Raw genomic sequence first — 20,000 nt, forward strand, 5'->3', positions numbered from 1 at the left:
AACTATGAATTTGTAATGAAGGATTATCGACATGAGAACTATGTTGCTCCTAAAGCCTTATTTGGGCGGGGATTATTTTGGTGTTGTCCCAAAATATGGTGACACCCGTTGGGATACGACCTTCCTCTCTCCCTAAAGTAGTGGCGGGGGAAATGTCAGGCGTTATGACTCTTATGACTCATTCCCGCATATTTCATAGATGAGTCAGCGACAAAGAATATTTACATGTTGAACGACTTACTAACAAAACCAAAAAAAACGAAAAAAAAAATAATCCCGGAAAACCATAATGTTTTGCATGCTTGTGGATTTGGAAAACAATACTTTTTTCTTTTGACTGAAAAACGATCTTCAATGAGATACACAAGTTCCATATGTGCCACCAGTTATCCATACAAATGATTTTGCCATTATTTAAAACAACAACACAAGACTTTTACAATTAGAAGAAAATGGTGTTTTTTTTTACCTTCAGCTTCTCGCGGAGACCAGTGTCCGGACGGAGCGCAGGGTCGCGGCGACGAAGAATTGAATGCGTACTGCAGCAGGACTCTCCCCTCCGTGCATTTGTCACACACTGATCCCAATTCTCTAGGAAACCAACAAACACACACAGCCACAACCAACTTAGATACAGCCCAAACACAACCGAACGGTGTACATTTTTGTGTGCTGCAGTCCTCTAGGGAACCATACAGCCGCCGTAAAACCAACCTTCCCACCCAGATACGGGCCAATACGACCTTGTTAAGTCAATTTGTGTTCTACTGTAGGTTTTATTTTGAAAATGAAAACTTTTATTGTGAAACTTCATTGATCGCTGATACATATTCTCCAGGAAAACCAACAGTCAGACAGCCACAACCGATTTAATTGAAGCTACCCTATTGGTACCTTTATTACCATATTATGTACTTTAGTGTAATCCAACGGTGGCTTTTATTTTGAAACTGCACCGATGTTCTTGGAAATTGATAGACACACACAGCCAGAACCAACCAAGACACAGCCCAAATACGGCCACACATACGGTGTACTTGAGTATACTAAAAGCACAACGATACTGATGATTTTATCCTAGAAACTAAGAGAAACAGTAACTTTTTACTTTGAATGCAAAAAAAATAATAATTTACTCCAGGTTTACATACTGAATTACAAGTATATTCTAATGTCCCACACAAGTATATGATAGATACACACAGCTGTGTGTGGGACATTCCAAGTCCCACACAAGGGGGGACTTGCGTGAAGGGGCCGCCCTGTTGAACTCATTTCACCTGTCGTAGAAGTGTCCCGAGATGGGCGGGAACCACTCCAGGGTGACGGCGTTGGGGTGCTGCTCCACCACCTGAGGCGCCATGGGCACCGGCGGGGGCTTGGACGCGGGTTGCCAGTTCTGGTAGATGAGGTCCAGGTAGCAGTGCATCCTGGCCACCTGGTTCAGCGTGAAGGAGTCCGTGCAGGCGTCGTCTGGCGGGAGACAGAGGGGGGGGATGGAGGTACAGTGTGTTTTGTCGGTTAGCTTGTATGCATGTTGAGGAGAAAAGGACGCATGGGCCGTAGCCAGGTTAGTCCGACCCGATCCGAAATGCCCCCACAGATTCCCGCTCCTTCATGACATAAATCAAAAAAATAGGTTTACTGTGAGTTCATTTGTATGAACGTGTCGGCTAAATGACATGGCTCAAATTAACAGTTTGAACAAATTAACAATGGCAATGACTCAAATTAAACATGGACCAACTTTTAAACTATCCAGAAACAAATGTGTACTTCAAATGCACGCCTACTTTAAAACTGTTCCATCATGACAACCAAACATGAAGGTCACCGCGCTCGAGAAACAGAATAGCTTTAGTTGCTTTCACGCTTTGCCATGTCGAACCGATTGCCGGGATTTTCTGGGGCGAACCGTCCGAGACTTGTCGTTCTTGAGTGGCACAGTTTAGGTGATCAATGAAAAGCCAGGCGGCACAATGCCATTGGGTTATTAAAATAACGAAGATGAAGTACAAATCCGTTCACACCCATGGCATCTAATTGTACAATTTCTATCAACAGCAACAGACAACAAAGCTCTGCCTTTCGGCGGTTGCAACAGTGTGTAGATAAGACGCTGAGATGACAACTCATTTTGGCCGCACCGTGACATTCTATAGGGAGAAAAAGTGTAATCAATCTTTTCAAACGTATTTTTCCCAGGGCATTTCATGAAGGTATATGTGGAATCCAAGATAAAAATGTCAAACGTTTTACTGTTGGTCTTTGCGTTACAGTGCCTGAGGATAGAGCTGTATGATCTCCTGCCCAGTTCTGTGTGTAAGCGTATATTAGTGTGTTAGAACGTGGTTGAGTATATGTGTTTGGGTATGAATATATGTGTGTGCGTGTGTGTGTGTGTGTTGCTAGTGTGTTTTTGTGTGTGTCTGTTATTGTACGTGTGTGTTAGTCCTTTAAATTTGTGTTTTTATGTGCACGTACGTTTGCGCATGTATGCATACACATGCATTCACACATCGTCCTTCCTCCTCCTTGTCCTCCTCCCTCCTTCTCCCCCGCTCCTCCTCCTCCTCCTACACTTTCTCCCTACTCCCTTGTCCTCCTCCCACCTACCCCTCCCTCCTTATCCTCCTCCCCCTCCTCCTCCTCCTCCTCCCCCTCCCCCTCCCCTTCCTCCTCCTCCTCCTCCTCCCCCTCCTCCCCCTCCTCCTCCTCCTCCTCACCCGCGTAGCTCATGTAGTTGCTGTAGGGCGTGTGCGTGAAGTGCCGGCAGCCGCAGGTCTCGTTGCCGGGCTCGGGGTCGTGGCAGCCCTTGTGCTTGGGCGTTGGATTCGTGTCGGCGCACAGGTCCCCCGTCTCCATGGAGGGCTCCGTCTCCAGGCAGGGGTCGTTGCAAGACTCAGTCTCCGAGATGCCCCGGAAGACGTGGTACAGGCCCAGGCTGTGGCCGATCTCGTGCACCATGGTGTCCGTGTGGCCGAAGGTGCCGTAGAAGGACGGGTTGAGCACGATGCCGCCTGCGATAGAGAGACACAGAGATAGGGAGAGAGAGAGAGAGAGAGAGAGAGAGAGAGAGAGAGAGAGAGAGAGAGAGAGAGAGAGAGAGAGAGAGAGAGAAAAAAAAAGAAAGAGAGAGAGAGATGAGTTATGGGTGTGCAGATGTAGGCACACATGCATACACACATATGTGTAACATGTATACTTTACGTGCACACTCATACAGCCACACACACACACTTGTGCACACACATACACCCAACCACAACCCCCCCACGTGTATTTTCGCAACATATCCGTATACAGATGCCTGGCACACCATACGGTGTGAAATGAGAGTAGGGTTACGCCTCTGCATTATGCATCACCTACTCAGCCTCATTATCACCTTTTGACTGTCGGGGCAAAGACTGAAAACAGGCCTGGGGAGCCGGCAGGGATGACTCAGCCCTCCGTCCTCACAAGCCGCCACTGACAGCAAGGCAGCGGTGCTACGTGTTTCGGTGAACTCTTTTATGCGTCTGGTGGTTCAATGGGGCTATGTACGAGTGGACGCAGAGGTTCGGAGAGGCCGGAGACCCCGTTTTAGGGCCGGAGAATTATGAGAATGAGTGTGTGTGTGTGTGTGTGTGTGTGTGTGTGTGTGTGTGTGTGTGTGTATTTGTGTATGCTTATGTATATGTGTGCTTATATATGTATATAGGTGTGTGTATATGTATACGTACAAGTATAAGTGTGTGTCTGTGTGAGTGTGTGTGTGTGTGTGTGTGTGTGTGTGTGTGTGTGTGTGTGTGTGTGTGTGTGTGTATTTATATGCATGCAAGCGTGTGTGTAATTCTATGTGTGAGTGTATATGTGTGTGTGTGTGTGTGTGTTTGTGTGTGTATATGTGTGTGGGTGTTTGTATTTTTATGTGTGAGTATATATATGTGTTTCTGTGTATGGGTGTGTGTGTGTGTGTGTGTGTGTGTGTGTGTGTGTGTGTGTGTGTGTGTGTGTGTGTGTGTGTGTGTGTGTGTGTGTGTGTGTGTGTGTGTGTGTGTGTGTGTGTGTGTGTGTGTGTGTGTGTGTGTGTGTGTGTGTGTGTCTTACCCAGGTGTGTCAGTGCCTCCTTGTCCCAGGGCCAGGTTGCCACGCCGGCAAGGTCTTCATCAGAGGAGTTGGCGAAGAAGACGTTGAGGTGGGCGGAGCCGTCCAGGTTGAGCACCTCCTTCAGCTCCTTCACGTCCAGGTACGCCCTGAGGAGACACCAGGAGGACGGGAGGCGGGTCAACGCTGGAGACCTCAAGGAGCGACCGGGACGTGGACGTGTTTGTTTCAGAGGTGTTTAAAAGCCGACCATCCTAGCCACAACTCTTCTCTGTTATGGCCCTGCAGTGGCGGAACGAGCTCCCTGCCGATGCCAGGACCGCAGTGTCCATCGCCCGCTTCCACAAAAGACTCAAGACTCACCTGTTCAGAGTTCACCTGGACTCTGCATAGCTACCCGGTACCCCCCCCCCCCCTCCTGAGTCCTACTCGTTGTATGTTGTACGTCCTTGCACATAACGTACGCACTTATTGTATGTCGTATTAAGTTATAGTACTTAGTTATGCAGCATCTTATCCTAGCTATCTTTGTTGTGTACGGGGTATGGGTTATTCTTGCGATTGTTGCTGCTTGGTTTTCAGGATGGGGATCGAGGTGGCTCGAACGTTGATTCGGGAAGATAAAATATGTTTGAAACTACTAAATAATTTGATGGTAGGGCCTTATGTGCATTTGGGCCAAGTAATTGTGGATCATTGAGTTGTGATTGAGAGTCAAAAACATACTAAATTACATAATGTCATTATAGATACATTTGTTTCAAGTATTTGACATATGACTAAACTGTTTAATTTCTATAAACTCTGTATTTATATCTGTTATATTCATATTGTCTGTCAAAAAGATTCATACTCCAACCATTAGGGTCAGAGGATTGTTTTGACATCTTTTATTTAATGTATGTGTGACGATGTAGCCCTAGTTACAACAACAATACATAAAGTCACGATCCCTCGTCTGATAACTCTGACAAGGGAGAGATCTCCCTGATTGCAATCAAACACACGCCTCGGGAACCACATTCCCATCAGCGGGAACCCTTCAAACAGTCATTCATCTTTCCCAACACACCCGACTGACTGTTAGGGTGAATAATGACATGGGTGATCGGAAAAAAGGTCACAAAAATTCAAACTGCCACTTTACCGTTTAAATACAATTTAAAAACAGAGGAAGATGTTGAAGGACAGCATGGTCAGATTTTGAAACACAATAAAGTAGGCTACCAAGATTTTTTGGTAGCCTACTTATTTTTTGTTTTGGCAAGACAACAACCTTAAATTGTCGTAAAAAGCCCTGCGTAGAACGTACCCAAAATGACGCGTATGCTGCTACAAGTGTCGGATGTAATCGATTAACTGGCATTCTAACAACTTAGTCCAATGGTGAAGTCATTACCGTTAAACATCATTCAAATATCACCCGGGGAGATCCAATCAGGCGCGGAGTAATAGGCCTGCATTAAGCGCGCGATGATGTCATCGAACATAGATCATTGATCTCAATGAGAGTCGGCGCTATGGATCGAGGGAAGGATGAGAGCGGGGGGGGAAGTCAGCAGCCATAAACATATCACACAGACACCAGAGGAACCGCGGCCATGAAATGTCAGTAAGCTTGTCTTGTTTTAAATACACTGCATGCCTCTCAATGGACTTAGAGAGATCCATGGGTCGCTTGAGGGGTTTTCGAATATTACGATGTAGAACAGTGAAGAAAACCGATGACCCATACTAGGTTATACCCGTCACCGACGACAAAGAGCGCAATTTTTCAAACGGGTTGGAGATTACCGGGTCCAGACTCCCGTAGAGTAGAGACTGAGACTGAAAGCGGAGATTATGGTAACACCGATTTTGTAATTGAAATGGCTTCAGCTGCTGCGCAAATATATACCAGTGCAACAAGTACTTTTGCAGAAAATGCAGGCATAAACCGGTGCTTGAAAACGTTGAGTTTCGGTAGAAATGCCACTCATTAGAGAGGAGCCGATGAACCCATATAAATGGATAAATCCATAAGCGGTAAAAGAAATACACCGCACAGACCTCATTTCCGTCCACGTTTTCTCAGAGAAGGAGCGGATAATGGGATGGAAGTCGCCTTCGTGTGGACCACCGACCCGGTTCTGGCGGGACTGACCTTCGAGGCCGGTCGTGTAAGAGCGTGTTCCTGCCAAACTCAGCCCGACTTTAAACGTCACCAGGGTGGGTAGAGGGCGTTAGGTAAAGTTTTCCTCCCTGTTCCCCATTGACACACAACCAGGCATGGTTTGAATAAAGAGTGAGATGGGGTGAAGGGAGGGAGGGAGGGAGGGAGGGAAGAGGGAGGGAGGGAGGAGGGGGAGAGGAAGAAAAGGAAACTGAGAGGCAAGCAAACAGATAATTTCAGGTCTCGTTGCTTTTGCCATTATTTCAGGAATTTTATTATTTCCTCCGAAAGATATTTCTCTTGCGGGGGCCTGCTGGTGTTTTCGTGTGATGAGGACGAGAACAAGACATTCAGGAGGGGTGGGCCGGCGGGGCGGGGAGCGTGAGCAAGACAGTGCGGATACAAACAGCACTAACTAATCTGAGTTGAATTAGGCCTAATGCTTTTGGCAGTGTCGCGGTGTCCCAACCGACTTCAGATGTGAGTGGAAGGAACTCGCACAGCGACGCTCCGAGGGGAAACACAAACTTATTTCTTTCTGTGTCTAAGCGGGAAACCAAATAAAACTGCGGGTGTTACTGTTTGTCTGCCTTGTGTGTGCGTTATCTGTGCATGCGTTTGTGTGTGTGTGTGTGTGTGTGTGTGTGTGTGTGTGTGTGTGTGTGTGTGTGTGTGTGTGTGTGTGTGTGTGTGTGTGTGTGTGTGTGTGTGTGTGCGTATGTGTTTGTGTTTGTGCCTGTGTGTGTGTGTGTGTGTGTGTGTGTGTGTGTGTGTGTGTGTGTGTGTGTGTGTGTGTGTGTGTGTGTGTGTGTGTGTGTGTGTGTGTGTGTGTGTGTGTGTGTGCCAGTGTGGATATGTTAGTGTGTGTGTTTGTCTGGCTGTCTGTGTATCACTCTGTGGGGGGTGGTTGATATGTCTGACTGTGGACATGTGTGTGTTCAGAGTGTGTCTATGTCTGCAGATGTGCGTCTGTAAATGATTAGAATGGGGAGGGGGGGGGGGATTTCCTAGAAGTATGCATGGATTAGCCGTTATTGATGAAAATGATCCGGTCCCCCCCTTTCAGATACACCATGGGTCGATCCGCCCTCCCCTGTTATGATCCCAGCTCCTGAGGATGCCTCAATTGATCGCCGTCCGTCCACTCAAATATTGCTTTTTCATCCCTCCATTGTCAAAAGACCCTCCCCCTCATGTGCACACAGCCCCACCACCCGCCAACCCCACCACCACACACACACACACACATCTCCCAGATCTCTATCTCTGTCACCCCCCCCTCCCCCCCTCGCTAGGTCCTTGTCACTTGGCCAATTTGTGTGTGTCTCTCTCTCTCTCTCTCTCTCTCTCTCTCTCTCTCTCTCTCTCTCTCTCTCTCTCTCTCTCTCTCTCTATCTCTCTTGTGTCTTGCTTCTCGTTATACATTTTTCAAAAGACAGGCAAGGATGAGCCACTTGGGATTGACAAGATTTTCCATGCATTTACACCCACCCTCTTTCCTAGCCGTGTCCTGGGAAAGAGAAATAAATAAACAAGTGGAATTGACTTGGGATAGGAGAGAAGAGAGAGGACAAGATACAGAGAGAGAGAGAGAGCGAGAGAAAGAGAGAGAGAGAGAGAGAGAGAGAGAGAGAGAGAGAGAGAGAGAGAGAGAGAGAGAGAGAGAGAGAGAGAGAGAGGACAAGATACAGAGGAAGAGAGAGAGAGAGAGCAAGAGAGAGAGAGCGGATAATATACAGAGGGAGGGAGAGAAATAGATAACAAGATGGAGAGAGAGGGGGGAGAGAGATAGAGGGGGAAGGTAAAAAACAAGATACAGAGGGAGAGTGAGAGAGAGTGAGAGTGAGAGTGAGAGTGAGAGTGAGAGTGAGAGTGATAGAGAGAGAGAGAGAGAGAGAGAGAGAGAGAGAGAGAGAGAGAGAGGTAGAACAAGGGGTGGATAACGGCTTCATCCATTTTACACCTATAGATAATTCAACACGTGCCACGGATTTTGCTGTGTGTACATACACAGCGTATCAGAAGGGGAGGGGATCCTTAAAATTTGAAGGTGAGTTGGCATGACAACGACAATGGGCTCCCGTTCAACAACGCTTTTCATTTGGAGGGAAGGAGGGGGGTGGGGGAGGAATTGGTTTGCCCCCCGTCATCAAGCCGGTCATCAAGCCGGTCATCAAGCCGGTCATCAAGCCGGTCAACGCCTGCGGTCTGGCTCCCATCTTTCATCTCTCGGCCATATAACTAGACGCACACACACACACACACACACACACACACACACACACACACACACAAACACACGGCTACACACACTCTCCAGCTACCCTGCCTCTTCTCCGTTCCTCCTTTTCCTGCTTCTTCTTCTTCTTCTTCTTCTTCTGCTTCTGCTTCCTCCTCCGCCACAACCGCAGTTAGACATGTCACATGTAAGAGACACGTCACGCTGTGCCTTCTAGAGGTATCCATCCGCTGCCCCTCGCTGCTATAGGAGGAAGTGCTGGGAGCTGGTGGAACAATATTCATGGGGGGAGGGATATGCAAGGGACTCCATGGTGTTTCCCCTCCTGCTGTTCCTCGGTCAAACTGATTTGATGTTCTGGGACTACTCTCATATTTAACCAACATGCAGATGCCTTTATCCAAGCCAAAATCCATGTCACTGCTCCCCCAGATGGGTAAAAGGGGAGAGGACACGTTTTCCCCAAAGGGGGACCAAAGTAAAACATCTATTGGATTCTATGTTCTTCTATGAAGGGGCAGGTAGGAGGTCAGAGGGCATCTTGCTCAAGGAGGCCTACAGGTTAGACTGCGGACAAAGGGAATCGAACTCAGAACCTTTCTAGTGGGTGGTCGAAAACACCCCCTCAAGCCGCTACTACGCTATCCTTGCCCAGTAGGAGATGTCAACACGCGTAAACAGTACTAGTATAAATACACCAAGCTTCTTTTTTAAGCAAAGCCGGGCCGCTGCCACGACGATCGCAGTATATATCCAATCTGATATGCGTGTCAGTTTGAAAACATCCAGACACGCCCCAGCAGTTTCTACTCGTGTGTGTATAAGGAATTCCAGTCGGCATTACCCGTCTTATTCCTAAACACTGTCGCCCTGCCGGGACATGAGCAGCTCACACTCTCCTCATAACTCAATAGTATTAGAACCCATCTATCTAGTTTCCTATCAGCCTTTCCAGAGCAGGGTGTGTGTGTGTGTGTATGTGTGTGTTTCTGCGTGTGTGTGTGTGTGTGTGTGTGTGTGTGTGTGTGTGTGTGTGTGTGTGTGTGTGTGTGTGTGTGTGTGTGTGTGTGTGTGTGTGTGTGTCTGTGTGAGTGTTTGTGTGTGTCTGTGCCCAACAGATCTCATGGAAAAAGTGATGCTAGAAGACTTCCCGTTGGCTCTAAGAGTAGAGCGCACACACACACACACATACATGCACACACACACACACACACACACATACACACACACACACATACTCACAACAACAGGTGCTTTTACAAGAGGTGAAATGGCTTTAATGGGGGACAGGGCTAAAATAAGAAGTACATTTCTTGTTACACCCAGTAAGTCCCCACCAATTAGGAACCAAGCCATTAACCTGAGCCTGCTTTATGGGAAGACAAGCTTATCGTTTTAATACGACTGTAAAGCGCCCCAAAATCAAAAAGGCCTTGGAGATCGGCCACCGACGACTCGGATAAAACAAGTGGATGAGAAGGGGGATAAGAAGGAGGTGGCGGTGTGGGAGGGGGGGGGGGGGGGGGGGGGTGCTGGTGGTGGGAGGTCTAGCCAGTGACTGACCACCATTGTGAGAGATGTTGACACAGAAGCCAACCGTAGACAGTCAACAAGGAGACAAAGGGCCAATAAGCATGAGACAAATGAGACACCAATCCGCATTCACTGACGGGCCATTGTCTTGACCTGAAAGGGTGATTAGCTACTAGTGGAAATAGATTTCCAAAATACATTCTGCCAATCTTATAAATAAAAAAGAACAAGAAACCAATTTGTATTTCCTATCCAAATTATAGAAATAAGTACCTTTGTCCAACAACAAATTTCCATCATTGCACGATAAATTGTTTATATTTATGATACAGTATACTATGATGTATTTTTCATTGTAGACCCTGTGCTCTTTAGCTTCTTCAAATGTCACCCTTACTTACCAGCATATTTCTAATTCAGCAAGCAATTACTTTAGAAGACTTTGGCATTGACGCAACGAGCTAACAGAGTGGATATCGTCATCATGTAAAAGAAAACGCCATTAAAGTGTACGTCAAACTGTAAAGGGGCTGAAAGAGAGCGAGACAAACACCCTCTTCGTATTAGGAGAGTGAAATAATCAGTGTTATTTCTAGCAAAGAGAGACGGCAACAGATTCAGTCCACATCTCCTGATGGTCTCTACACCTAAGTGGTAACAGGCTTCACAAATAAATGCAGGACCTCACAACCATTGTTTCCCCGCATATGTGGCACATTGTTCATACAGAATTCCATAATTAAGAAGGAATGTTGAAATGTTTGTAGTGCAGCTCTCTGCAGACCTCTCCAGACATGCCATAATCAAAGCAAAATAAGCAACCACTTACAGGGCTTATGTATCTCTTCTCAAACTTTATTTTTCAGCGTTTGTTCTCGTTTCTTGTTTTCCAGCACTATCCCAACTCTCTCTCTCTCTCTCTCTCTCTCTCTCTCTCTCTCTCTCTCTCTCTCTCTCTCTCTCTCTCTCTCTCTCTCTCTCTCTCTCTCTCTCTCTCTCTCTCTCTCTCTCTCTCTCTCTACTCCCCCTTTTTCTATTGCTCTCTATCTGCTGTGTGTTACGTGTTAGGTTGTCTAGGTTAGGCTGGGTAATTGCCGGATGGAATGGATGGAAGGAGTTCAAATGCGATGAAAACACACACATACACACACACACACCACAAACCAGCGATATAATGGCATTCAAAATACATCAAAAGACCGCGGCAGCAGAATCGTTGCTTACAGTAGTCCTACTATTTTGAACTACCATTTCACGTTCTCCATATGAGAATGTCCAAAGGCATGAACATCATCCCAGTTTTGGTCATTTTGGGGTTTGAAGCCGGAAGGCCCCCCAAAATACTTCCAAAATATCTCAGCCTACTGTGTTTTGTTTTGCCTCGGTACGCCAAGGAACATTCTAAGTTGTCAGTAACTTATTGCCTTGTGGTTATGGATGTCTTTCTTTGTTTTTTCGGTTGTATTTTATCCATTTTCATATTTTTTTATATGATGTATGTTGCTATAGCGCCGCTCGCAAAGAGACGCTTAATAAAAGGGGATCCATGTCCAAAACATAATTTCTGATGTAAGTGCCATGGAGAGAGAGAGTTGTACTGTAGACAAAGCCAGCCAATCATTATGCAGTATTTTCTTTTCGCATGCTTCCCAAATATACTCTCTCTACTTATATAGAGGGTATCATCTATATTATATACTATATATAGATATAGATATAAATGTGTGTGTATAGAGGTATCAGGTAAAGTTGTGTCAAGGCACTAAGGTTGCATTCCAGATCCTTGGGTATTCTGGGAGCTAGGGAACCCTCTGGAATATACATGTATATGTAATCCTTTCTTCAGGGTTAGGTCCTGGAAAAACTGATGCCTGATTCATTCTAGTAATCTACCGTAGCACAGAGTACAGTAGAATAGCCTCATATGTAGCAAATACATTTCCAAAAACAGTTCCAAAACAATTATAACAATGGCCCATAACCACCAAATCCAACACGACCATAACGAAAACACAAAAGATCTTACTTGTGCGGCGAAGAGCGGTTGAAGCACGTCTTGGTCACGTCCGTCACGTTGGGGTTGCAGCAGTCGCCGAGGTCGTAGGAGAAGTTCTCCAGGTTGCACTCCGCGTCGCACACCCCGTTGCCCTGCTTGTACTCGGGGCAGCGGCTACGGTGGCCCGAGGTGCAGTCCCCGGCGTCGTAGCCCGTCAGCGGGTGGTTGCACTCTGGGTCACAGGCGTCGTCGCCCACCTTGCTGATGTCACAGTTGGCAAGGATCAGCCGGTCGCGGAGGGACGAGTTGGTCACGTTGTGGACGCTCAGCTCCCAGGTGATGTTGTAGGGCCCGAAGGCGTCGTTGAGCTGCTGGTGCTGCAGGCTGATCTGGTGGTCGAACACGGTGGGCCGCTTGCGAGCGTCGTCCCACACGTTGATCACGCGGTACCGCACCGTCTTGGGCTTGCGGAAATTCCACAGGTGGTTGTAGTGTTTGATGACGTCCACGTTGTCGCACACCGTCTGGCCGCACGGTGGAGGTTCCAACGTGGTGTCCAGAAATCCCTCGCCGATACTGCCGCCGCCGCCGCCAATGCCCCCCGCGTACCCCAAGCGCCCGTTGATCCCCGGCTCGGGCTTCGGGAAGTTGCCGTCTTTCACTGTGAGCCACTTCCGGTCCGGATACCTAAAGTTCTCGCGGATGACCAGTTGAGGGAGCTCTTGGGGGTCTTCATGCCCCTGCATGTCCCTGATGATCTGCCTCTGCCCCCGGGCCTGCCTCCAGAGGCCCACCCTCTCCACCGCCCCCCTGTAGTTGTGGTTCAACGCGTTGCCGCCGATCATCAGCACCTTGCACTTCTTGGTCAGGTGACTGAAGACGTCGCCCGACTGCTCACGGCTGACGCCCACCTGGGCGCCGTTGACGTAGAGCTTCATGTAGACGCCGTCGTACGTGACGGCCAGGTGCGCCCACTGGTTGGGTGTGTAGCGGGCGTTGGAGTGGATGGAGGTCACCTTGTGCGCTCGGTCCGTCTTAAGGGAGAAGAAGAAGCGAGGGTCGCGGTTGCCTTGCTCGCTGACCGCCTGGATGCCCAACAGCCAGCCGCGGTCGCTGGAGGCGTAGAAACATTTGTCGTAAAGACCTAGTGGAGGAAGAGACGGAAATGACAAGATCAGTCCATTTGGTCATTTGTTTGTATGTACAGTGCTCTAGTGGTTCAATTCAATTGTATTTGTATAGCCCTTAATCACCATTACAGTCTCAAAGGGCTCAAAAGGCCAAATATTAATGACACACTCCTGACCCAAGCCCCCAAAAGGGCAAGAAAAAACTCCCTTAATCAGCAAGGAAGAAATCTTGAAGAAGGAACGCAGAGTGGGGGACCCCTCCATCCAGGGATGGTCAGGAGTGCAGTGGGTGCCATAATTGGCATACACACATGGTTGGGGTGCAATGATCATCCAGGTGTGAAGCGCATTGTCCGTAGTCTACCTGTAGGCCTGCTTGAGATAGCTTCTTAACTCCGACCTGCTCCTCAAGTGAGTTTGAATAAAACTGTCACAGACCCTCCATCTAATACAGAAAAGACAAATATGCCCGATACAACTCAAGGGTGCATTGTTCAGGAATTGGGCTTAAATGCAGGTTTTGCTGAAGGGAAACCCGACCCGACATTCCTTATCACAGAGTGTATTTGAAGTATTTGCGTAAAAGATCCTCCCCAGCAGGGTGCCAGAAAAGGCTTGCTTCTCTGCAGATGCCTTGTTTTTCAAGAGGCACCAAAACACCTTTTTCCTGTTTCACTTGGAACACGCACGCCTGCTTCGGCATGGTAATGTGTTTTCACTTCTTAGGGGATGCTAACTGTTTGTTTGTTCAGGGCGCTTGGTTGCGTGTGTGTGAGTGTATGTGTGCGTGTGTGCGGGAATGTGTTTGCGTGCGTGTCTGTTTGCAGGTGTGTTTTTCCATGGTGAGTATGTGTTTTTTAAAAATGTGTGTGACTGGAATCATGTGAACTGTTTTGGTCAAAGAGTTAGCAAGGAACACCTACATAACTTCTCAGCTTTAAAACAGGTGTGCCCGATGCTACCTACGCAAGCATCACACTAAGCTAGGTTACATTCCCTGTGTTCCTCTGTCTCTAACGCACATGGGAAAGGAGTTTCCTCTCTCTCTGGTCTGAATAGGATCTACTGCGGCCAATGGCGTCAATGTTAGTGAATACCTTTCATGTTAACATGGCTAAGGCAACCAAAAGAAATCATTAGAAATAATAAGTATCAGTTTTCAGGTCGTCATCACCTTCCAACCCCTGAAGTCTACTGGCCCGCGTAAAAGCCCACTCCATTGATTCATTGGGGGGTAGCTTAAGCCGCTCAACCTAGTGGCTACGACTAATGGTTTCCCTCACAAATATCTAGCTAGCATTAAAAGCTACCCTAATGAGAAGCCCACTCTGATCTGAACTCATTAACTTGATATTGTAATGGCCGCCGACGTTCCCAGAATGACCACAGGGTTCAGGGGGAGTCAAGGTCGCTCCCTGGGGTGGAGGACGTATTTCAGTGTTGGGGGGTGGGGGGCTGGGGGAGGCCACACCCAACATATGTCACCCAATGCACTCAAGGCTACCCTGAGTTTTTTTTTTCTCTTATTTCTCTTGAAACGCTTGTGGAGCTCCCAGTGTAAACAGCTGCCATAATTCTGCCATGCTCAATTAATCTCAGCACACAGCCAATCACAGCAGGGCAATCACAGTTAATCACGGAACACCTTTTCCAGACTAGTTGGGCTCACGCAAGCACACACATACACACATGCACGCAAACACACACACACACAAACACATGCACACATGCTCATGCAGACAGACACACGACACAGTGACGCACAAACGCCCCCCCCACACACACACACACACACACACACACACACACACACACACACAAACACTGATACAGATGCAGATGCACTCACGTTTACATGTGTATGTGCTTATGCATGGATGTGCGCACGCCAAATGGTATTTGCATACACACACACAAACACACACACACATAAACATACACACACTCACAGCAAAGAGTTGTTTCTGCTTAGTTCAAAGGCAACCTTGTATAGATTTGCCATTTTTCTCTCTCTTAGAAAAACACGCTCGCAAAGAGGAAGAAAATAAATGTGAGAAGGAAAAGAAACAAAGAAGGTGTCATTGGTAAAACATAAAAGGCCCGGCAGGGTTGGGGGACAATGAAGACTTTCATTTTACGTTTTGAAAGATTACGTTGCTGAAAGGAGGGGAGGTGGGTGTGTACAATTACGTTTGTGAACAATTGTGTTAAGGTGTTGGAGAATGCCAAAACGTCTGGAGGGCCACAGTAAAATTCCATTGATACTTTGACCCCTTCGACACGGCGCGCCATCACAAGGCCATGAGCGCAGTCCCCATTGATCGAGCAGGGCTTCAAACGGCTCCACAGCCGAGCCAGGCTAGGTGGGCCAGCGGCGGAACGCTCTGACTTATTTGCTTCCCCTGTCCCGGGGAACAATTATCCTGGGCTATGTAAATAGGTTCATAAAGGTTCCAGGCCTTGTTTGAAATCCATCAACCTATGCAACACCAGCCCCCTGAGTGTGTCTAACATGTCAGACTCGTTGGGTGCGGGTCATGCGTCTGCGTCACACTATGTCATTATCCTTGTTTTAGACTGACCTTCCCCCGTCCTCCCCCCACTCCCCCCTTTACAAAGCTGAACCTGTGTCACATTCAATGGCTTGGATTGCAGCGTTTTTTTTCCCACACATGCTAACAAACACTGTTGTGATGGAACTAAATACTTTTTTTGGGGGTGGGGGGGAGGTTAAAGGGTTTGTCAACTACTTTTTGGCAGTTGGGTACTACAGTTGTTTTGTTGTTGTGGCAGGGTAAAATAAATTGAATCTTCATCCCCTAATAACACATTGTTCAAAGATAATGGCTACACATAGTCTAACAGTTTAGCCTCTTCTCCAGGTTCCATTCTGTTCACTTTTGTCAAAGAAATCATTGAAAAATAAAAAAGAAGCGGCCGCCTTTTTTGTATTGTAGCGAAGCCCGTAAACCTAAACAGCATGCCAACTTATCACGGTTGTATCTGCAAGGGTGTGCACAAATTTGTTCCCAGCATGTTATGGAAAGGACTTTCTCTTTTTTCATTTTGTTTTCTATGCGGGAAAGTCAGACAAAACCCAGATGGAAGGGGCTAATAGGGCACAACAAGGTTTGCATAACATTTGGTCCAAGATCCTGATCCTGTGTGTGTGTGTGTGTGTGTGTGTGTGTGTGTGTGTGTGTGTGTGTGTGTGTGTGTGTGTGTGTGTGTGTGTGTGTGTGTGTGTGTGTGTGTGTGTGTGTGTGTGTGTGTGTGTGTGTGTGTGTGTGTCTGTCTGTCTGTCTGTCTGTCTGTCTGTCTGTCTGTCTGTCTGTCTGTCTGTCTGTCTGTCTGTCTGTCTGTCTGTCTGTCTGTCTGTCTGTCTGTCTGTCTGTCTGTCCCAAGAGGCACAGGGGCTAATCAGCTTGAATTACAGCTGGTTGGGTGCACTTTTCCAAATGTTCTTAAACATGGGATTAATTCTGACCGTACGCACACGCTTTCTTCAAACGGCATGCCTGCCGAATTTCCCAAACGGAAGTCCTTAATATGCTTTAACGACGTTGACGTAGGAAGTGCCAACTCTGGAGAGTGTGTTTGGCAGATGTGTGACCCTGTGACCAGGCGAACCGCATTATCCCGTTTAAACCGCGTGACACTCGTATGTGTATGTGGACATACTGCATGCATACAGATATACATACACATGCCACATGCACACGCACACACGTACCCACAAACACACACACACTAACAGATACATACATGCACAAGTGTATCCATACCACCCACACAGACCTATACACACACACACACACACACACACATACACATACACACACACAGACCTACACACAGGCCTAAACAGACAGACGCACACACACACACACATTCATACATCAGTAAACACAATCATCCATCCGTACAGTTTACAATTTCAGATTATAAAGAGTGGTGGTCAAAACAACAGCAACAGCGTCAGTGTGAAAACAGCTGTAGAAAACAAGCCAGAATGAGATCAAAACAAGGGAGTCGTCCTGTTCTACCAGCCAGGCCCACCATTGAATTTTAGGATTAGGCGCTATTGCACTTTAACGGGAGTCAACGCTCCTTGTGAAATATCAACCCCTTTACACTATTTTATCTGGTTACCCTGGCACCAAACGATGATGTTAATACCCTGGGGATATGGACCGTATAGGTGTCTTAGCCGTTAGTATTGTCTATATACTGTATGTGTGTATAGTGGTTTTGACTTGCAGAGATAACGTAACAAATTCTCTCCATATGTTTGGGTAAGAATTAAAAAAGGGGAGCATCTACTTTTTTGTGCAAATCGATGGAACAGTCTGCAGTAGGTCCTTATTAACAGGGATACCCGTTGACAAAACACATAACACACTCTGACACATACACACACACACGCAAACACACAAGGCAGCTTTCACAAGGAATGGATGACATTGCTCCATGTGCATGCAAACGGCTGTGTGTGTGTGTGTGTGTGTGTGTGTGTGTGTGTGTGTGTGTGTGTGTGTGTGTGTGTGTGTGTGTGTGTGTGTGTGTGTGTGTGTGTGTGTGTGTGTGTGTGTGTGTGTGTGTGTGTGTGTGTGCGTGCGTGTGTCTGTGTGTCTGTATGTCGGTGTGGATGTGGATGTGGTAGGTCGTAAATTATGAGTTCACTTGAGTTTAAACCTGGCCCGGCCAAAGCGGTAGTCCTCCCGTGGCTGGCTAGAGTAGGCTGGTGTATGTAACGCCCCCCCTGTCGGCAGTCCAGAGCAGACAGGGGTTTCCGTGGCTCTGTTCTGGTCGCATATGTCACATGGTAAACTATCCTTAACAACACATTCTAAAGCTGCTGGCATAAAGGCAGATAGCTCACTAAGTGTGTTTGTGGGTTGGTCATATATTTTAATTCTCACTTTCTTCATCGAGCACAGACGGCGGACGCCGACTGCATTGCAATAGGGATATAAAATAAAGTCGACGTTTAATTTATGAGATCGCGCAATGCTTTTCGGATGCGGTCACGTCACCACTCTGTGATGCTGCCGCTGCAAAACACAGCAGGTAGCGTCGAGCGCGGTTCCGAGGCACGGGGGAAAGGGGCAGTCGCTTGGTCCCAAGGTCAGAACGTACAGTAGGCGGGACCTCAGCTCCGTTACCAACCAATCACCGATCAATACGTCCAGGTGGCGGTACCGATGATTGGTCGGTCAAGGAGCGAGGCAGCACAACTATGTACGTTCGGACCCTTGGATGGAGCCAGCCACACGGGAAAACACGGGACTAAACACGGGTCCTCGTCTCGTAACTCCGGTAGCCAATCCGAGCCCCTGACACAGGACACTGCTGACGTTTGGCAAAAGAGCCCTGCGTGCTGCAGATTCACCACTTAATACGTGTACATTAAGCCAATAAGGACAGCCAAAAGCAACGTTGGTTGGGGTATTTTGTAATGGTCCCTTTTTGTGCGCGCGCGCGGGGGGGCGTGCGTGTCCGTGCGTGTGTGCGTGCGTGCGTGTGTGTGAAGTCTTCCAAGTGTCGAAATTCAACTAGAAAACATCCTCCGTGAGGCTACCCCTTTCCTATCGTAGAACAACTTTCTCCATCCTTCCAAATGAGGCGTTTAGGTGTGTGGCTCTTTACTTATCTCAACGCGTCACTCACGCGTCACGCGTCAGTCTCCAAAATCTGAACGCGTCCAAAGTAACAGATGTATGCTTTAAAAAACAAAACAAATCCGTCCTAAGTCTCTAAACGTACATAAACGTTAGGTTAAGCCACAGCTGGACCCTGGCTGCCTCGATCCCGTCAGCACCCACGGTCAGTGTGTGCGTCTGGTAGGTTGAACCCACCGGGTCGCTTTGAGGGGGAGAACCTCAGCGTTGCGGCATGTGCGCGTTGTGTTCCCGCACACAGTTTCACAAAAGAAGAATCCCCCCCACCCCCGAGGCGTGAATATATACCCAAAGTGACGTGCTCACGTTCAAAGTTTTCATCATTACATCATAGTTTAAAAATAGCCCGTCCGCGCACAGAAATACATTTTACGCACAATGACATCAGTTGGCAGGGGGGTGATTTAAGTGTATCATATCAATATACCACTGGAGGTGAAGGATGTTACTAAAGTGTCTTAGGGGTATCTAAATCTGCAATCTAAAATTGTTTTGCCCTGTGTCGTTAATAATAAAAAAATAAATGTCATGCATCTATCCGATGAAACCATCTGCACGTTTTGCACCCACTATGATCTCTGCTGTACTTTTCAGAGCATTACATCATTGTCTGCTCTGATAGCTGAACTCACGCTCAACTCTCTGAAACGGCGTGTTGCTCTGCTGATCCACAACGTGGTCTCCGAGTAGTAATAATGTCAGTCTTCACCCCCATCACCCGAATTAATGATCTGTGTGTTATCTGGAAGGTTTGGCGTTCAAAACAACAGCTGTTTTATCAGGCTTATTATCATCATCAGCCTACTACTCGCATGTGCACCACACTGCCCTTACCTGCAATCACCGTGGGCGATCGTTGACCTCCCTCGGGTTTGATCCACATCTCCAGGGTGAAATTCCCTCTCGGTATCTCCACGCCGGGCTTCAGTCGGAGCTGATCTCCCCAGCCGGTGAAGTACACGGCTTTGCCCCCCCGACCCGGGGAGTCATCCTCCTCCGCCTGCGAGGAGCGCCGTCGCTGGCGAGGCAGCCGGCGCTCCAAGCCGGCCACGGAGCGCTTGCCCCGGGGCAGGCGTGTGGCACAAGCCCCCGGGAAGCTGGCGGCTCTCGCTGCCTCCCTGATACGCACCAAGTCCCTCTTGGATCTCCCCTTGTTCTCTCTGACCGTCCCGCACTCTGA

The 20,000-nt window shown here is 47.8% G+C and overlaps 1 protein-coding gene across 1 annotated transcript in view; it reads right to left on the reverse strand.

Moving 5' to 3' along the window:
- Nucleotides 1–31: 31 nt before the first annotated feature.
- Nucleotides 32–20,000, reverse strand: part of pappaa (pregnancy-associated plasma protein A, pappalysin 1a) — a 20,967-nt gene continuing 998 nt past the window's right edge. Inside the window, exons 1-6 of the mRNA XM_060037987.1 lie at nt 19,655–20,000; nt 12,040–13,153; nt 4,093–4,238; nt 2,727–3,020; nt 1,281–1,473; nt 32–591 (exon numbers count right to left, since the gene is read on the reverse strand). The exon at nt 19,655–20,000 is cut by the window's right edge and continues 998 nt beyond it. Coding sequence (XP_059893970.1) covers nt 411–591; nt 1,281–1,473; nt 2,727–3,020; nt 4,093–4,238; nt 12,040–13,153; nt 19,655–20,000 — 2,274 coding nt within the window. The 3' untranslated portion in view covers nt 32–410. The remainder of the gene's footprint in view (nt 592–1,280; nt 1,474–2,726; nt 3,021–4,092; nt 4,239–12,039; nt 13,154–19,654) is intronic.

This window comes from Gadus macrocephalus, chromosome 19 (assembly GCF_031168955.1).
Source record: "Gadus macrocephalus chromosome 19, ASM3116895v1".
Lineage (NCBI taxonomy): Eukaryota > Metazoa > Chordata > Actinopteri > Gadiformes > Gadidae > Gadus > Gadus macrocephalus.